The 5,032-nt window shown below is 45.0% G+C and overlaps 1 protein-coding gene across 1 annotated transcript; it reads left to right on the top strand.

The window, feature by feature from the left end:
* Positions 1 to 1,560: 1,560 nt before the first annotated feature.
* On the top strand, positions 1,561 to 4,455 carry LOC124266692 (chitobiase-like). The gene is made up of 4 exons (XM_046701488.1): positions 1,561 to 1,809; positions 1,954 to 2,097; positions 2,731 to 2,818; positions 4,272 to 4,455. Exons 1-4 carry the CDS (start codon positions 1,571 to 1,573, stop codon positions 4,278 to 4,280), a joined length of 480 nt encoding a protein of 159 aa, XP_046557444.1. The 5' UTR covers positions 1,561 to 1,570; the 3' UTR covers positions 4,281 to 4,455.
* The last annotated feature ends 577 nt before the right edge of the window (positions 4,456 to 5,032 follow it).

The following is a 5,032-nucleotide window of genomic DNA, read 5'->3' as shown; positions in this document are numbered from 1 at the left end:
CACATAATCATAGTTTAGTGGTGTACACATCAACCCAGTGTGCATTCATACTTCCTACATTGTATACATAACAGTTCAAAACAGTAAGTGGAATATTATGTTTCAAATACGCACACTCTATAATTCACACAAACAACAAAGTATTCTCACGTAGTACAGTAGTTAAAAATCCCTCCACAAGTTTATAAGTCTATAATAGCTGCGAACCTACGCAGAATTAACCATTGTCTAATAAGCAAACATGAACACCAATACAGTGAGTGAGTGAGTTGGGATTTACCACGCGTTTAACAATATTCCAACAACATCACGTCGGGAGACACCCGAAATGGTTTTTGACACATTGTGCCCATGTGGGGAACAGTCTCTTTTTTTTTGTAGTGGGTCTACCAATAGTAGTAGTAGTAGTAGTAGTAGTCGTCGTCGTAGCGTCGTAGCAGCGGTAGTGGTGGTAGTAGTAGTAGTAGTAGTAGTAGTAGCTGCTGTACGGTGGACGTGTATCTGTAAATAATGGAAGATAAAGGAATATTAAACAAAACAAAAAACAAAACTATTTATTGCTATTGCTAAGTGCAACTAAGTTAAATTGAATCAGTTAAATTTGGCTTCGCTAACTTTGTCAGTTCGAGCGATGGAAGCTACTTAATTATTTCATATTCTAAAAGAATTTCATGACACATGTTAAGCTATGTACCATAACCTTTTAAGGCAATATCCTGTAGGGATTGGGTGAGGGGAGGGGAGGGGCGGGCGAAGTCAGTACCTATGAAAAATAAGGTACCCCTGACGTCACTAAGTCTTCTCTATATAACCAAGTTGTGATAGAAGCTAGGTGTCTTACAACAGACAGCCGCACAGAATGCAGAAAAGCCAAGACGTCTTGTTCCCCGATTCAGCTGAGAATTGGGATCTTGAATTATGGGATATATCTACTGACCCATCGACGACATCTAAAGCATCGTCAGGAGTTTGTTTCGCCGATCCAGAAGACTGGGAGGCTGAACTTTTCCCGATGCAGCCATCAAAGGCGTCACCAAAGGCATCACCGGAAAACTCGCCAAAGGCATCAGCAACGGTCACCCGTCCTGAATGGCAATGCCGACGTTGTGAAGGTGGTTTGCCGGTATACTTTAGTGGAGCAAGACAGTATGATGGCACCTTTGAATGCGTCTACTGTAAGACAGTGTTAAAAGACACATATATGAGGCGTCTGACGCACACCAACAAGTGTCAAGTCAGAAAAAAGGTGTTGATCTTCAGATGCTGTTGTGAGTGGACATAATGTGTCAGAACTTTTCACGTTGAGCATTGATGCACAGTGACCTTACAACAGACGTAATAATACAGAGCTCCGCTGTAAGGAGTTTTTTTTACAGGGTTTGTAACTCTTGTCAACGGACGTTTTCGACATTCTCGCAAAATCTCGAGCGAGAGTCGAAGACGAGCTATCTGAGGCCACTTTATATGACCTATCTACTTACCTAGTGTCAACAGCAACGTGGGGAGGGTGTGTGAGACATGAAGAAAATAGGGGATGATGGAGTTTATTTTTCCAGGTATTCAAGCCCAGATGTTCAGCGAGATGACGCGGACAGTGGACCAGCAGGAAGGGCTTCTGTACCCCAGACTTCTGGCTGTGGCGGAGAGAGCGTGGCACCGGGCCAAGTGGGAGAACGTCAGTGACGTCACGGCTAGAAACACGTCACGTGTTCAGGATTGGAGTCGTTTTGCTAACACTCTTGGGTACAAAGAGTTACCGTTCCTTGACAGGCTTGGCGTTGCATATCGACTTCCGCTACCAGGCGCTAGGTATGTTAACAAGTTATGGAAGTTTCATTTCAAAGATTTATGCAGTTTTACAACTTGTATAGCAGCACCCCATGTAATGGACTAAGAATTATAGTTTCAAAGATGAAAACTGAGATGAAGTCATGTAAACGGAGTTTGTTTCAGGGGTCAAGGCCGTAGGTGGAAGGTCAACACAGAGTACCCCAACCAGAACTTGGAGGTGAGCTACGACAACGGCGCCACCTGGGACAACGTCGTCTCTGACACAGCAACGGCTCCAGACGAGGAGGTCCCCCATTTCAGAACAAGGTGAAACAATATTGTTTTAATATATACATTGCATTGACATCATGCAGTAGATGGCGTGTGACGTCATCCACCTGCGACATCTGCTGTGTGACAATGACCTGATCTCTCCATGGTGCCTAGTAGGGGATTTATCTGTGCTCGTTTAACTGTGACTCATTTACACGTTTCTTTTTCTGTTTGCTTACCCATGCTTGTCGTAAGAGGCGACTAACGGGATCGGATGGTCAGGCTCGCTGACTTGGTTGACACATGTCATCGTATCCCAGTTGCGTAGATCGATGCTCATGCTCATGTTGTTAGCAACCAAACAATGACTGATGGGGCGATGGTTAAAGCATTCACTCCTCCCGCCAAAGTCCCGGGTTCGAGTCCTCACATGGGTAGACCGTTTGATGTTCCCCCTCATGATGTTAACAGCAGCGCGAGACCTTACTCGCTCGCTCGCTCGCTGCCTCACTCACTCACTCACTCCCACCAACCCACAAACTCACTCGCTCACTCACTCACTCTCACCAACCCATCAACTTTCTCACTCATTCACTCTCTCGGTCACCATCCCACCAACTTTCTCACTCACTCACTCACTCGGTCACCCAGCCACCAACTCACTCACTCACTCACTGATGTTTCCAGGTCCCCCGTACGACAGCGTTACAGCCGCGTGGCTCCCTCATCCAGCGTCAACGTCGCTTCCTCCTCCTCCGTCGTCGGCTTCATCACAGTAACCTCCGTTCTTCTCCAGCTCTATAACCGCTAACGCTGACTTTATTCTGTTTGAAAGTGTTAAATATTCTTGTAACGAATCATAAACAAACTGTTTGTTTTACGGGTGTAGCAACATTGTCCGTCTCTGTAATCATGTATGCTCTTTGAAACACGTAGGGGACCATGGCAAGAATGTAATTACTGAAAAGTAAACAACGAAATGTGTTAACGCGAAACACCCTACGATGTAAAAACTCATGTTTTTATTGGACAGTGTGTCCCATGCCTGTGATAAACAGACGAAGGATTAGGTACCAGTAAACCCTTGTTGACGTTTGACACCGTTCAGGACGTCGTAGGTCAACTACTGGATCACTTGATTCGAACCCAGAATCTACGAAATCCAGCTGAAACGGTGAAATGTCTACAAACGTTCATCAGGATAATGGCGTACTGGTAACGGGTCAGATATGCAACAGCGCCACGGGTTCTGTAGTTCCATATAAATCGCCATATTGCCAAGAGAACGTTAGTGGTGCACTAGGCCGAGTCATAATTCACATTGCACTTGATAGCTGTGGTGGTAATTGACGAAGTCGAAAGGAACGTCAAGCCAACGTTATCCTGACGCAACGTCAACCAAATGACAGGTTTGACAAAATGAATGGAGTCGCTATGCCTGACTCCAGTTGTTGCAAATTAGGGTCACAGCGGAGTATTGACGGGGTAACCTCTTTAAATGCTTGTTGTCACGTGTAAAGAGGCGTGGCGACGGTTTGTCTTTGGGATAACATCGTTGGAATTCACCTTGCTCAAGTCGCCACTGCAAACCTTCCGCAGCGCAACGTCCATAGCATGTCATCGTGACCTACAGCGCTATCCTCCTCATTGACCTCGTCTGGTACATGAAGGGCGACCTGGGCGTCAACGTCCATAGCATGTCATCGTGACCTACAGCCCCATTGTCCTCATTGACCTCGTCTGGTACATGAAGGGCGACCTGGACGTCAACGCCCATAGCATGTCATCGTGACCTACATCCCCATTGTCCTCATTGACCTCGTCTGGTACATGAAGGGCGACCTGGACGTCAACGGCGAAGGCGTTGTCGGAACTTGGCCAAACACTGCAATGCGTCTTACAGACCCCGACAAATCGCCCTTGTTGAGACTCGTAAAGGGAATGAACGTATTGGTAGAATTCACGACTGATCCTGAAAACGTCAACTTTCACATCTATCCCCATTGTCCTTCAAGGTCGTTGACGGTCACAACATCTTCTGTCATGCGTCAACTTCACTGTGAATAATTCGTTCAATGTTATACAGCTATAAATGGAAAGTAACATTTCTGACAAGTTTCACAATTCAATATATTTCCGAGTGTCCCCTACTTTCGAAAGAGTACAAATGTATATATGCAGTTCAACATTGTGTATATAGACTGTAAATGTCCTGTGTTTTCCTGCAGAATGAATGAGGGAAGGATCGATGTGTCACGTCCGACTCACACCTGTAATCAACCCAGTTCGATATACCTTGCAGTGATTATCACCTGTAATCAGCCCAGTTCGATATACCTTGCACCTGGCACAGTGACTAACACCTGCAATCAACTCTGTCCTATACACCTGGCAAAGTGACTGACTCCCTCTTTGAACTCTATCCTATATACCTGGCTGAGTGGTTAAAACACCTGTAATCAACTAAATCCTATATACCTGGCAAAGTGGCTGACACCTTCCATGACCTCTATCCTGTACACCTGGCTGAGTGGTTAACACACCTGTAATCAACTCAATCCTATACTCCTTTCACAATGGCTGACACCTGTAATCAACTTTATCCATATACCTGGAATTGATGCTATCACCTTTGTGTAAACTCTCTCCTATACACCTTGCAGAGTGGTTAACACACCTGTAATTAGGTCTAGCAGTAACACTCTCTGTCATATACCTGGTTATAATGGTTATCACACCTGTGATCAAGTCTAACATTCACGCCTGGTGTTTGTTACCTCATCACACCTGTAATCAGCTCTGATACCTGTTACTCTGACAAAACATCCTCCTGTCAAGACATCAGAATTATATCACTTGAACGACCCTGTTGGGATAAAACAACGATGTGCTGTTGTTATGATTTGATATGTTAAACGCCCATCTGTAGATGTACATGCAGTATAATAAAAGATGGGCAGACTGACGTTTATCTTATGGATACAGAAAA

The sequence above is a fragment of the Haliotis rubra genome, unplaced genomic scaffold, assembly GCF_003918875.1.
Source record: "Haliotis rubra isolate DU_JTF1 unplaced genomic scaffold, ASM391887v1 Scf1270, whole genome shotgun sequence".
NCBI classification, from domain to species: domain Eukaryota; kingdom Metazoa; phylum Mollusca; class Gastropoda; order Lepetellida; family Haliotidae; genus Haliotis; species Haliotis rubra.
Note: the sequence above shows the minus strand (reverse complement) of the source record. Positions and strands in the feature narration are given on the sequence as shown.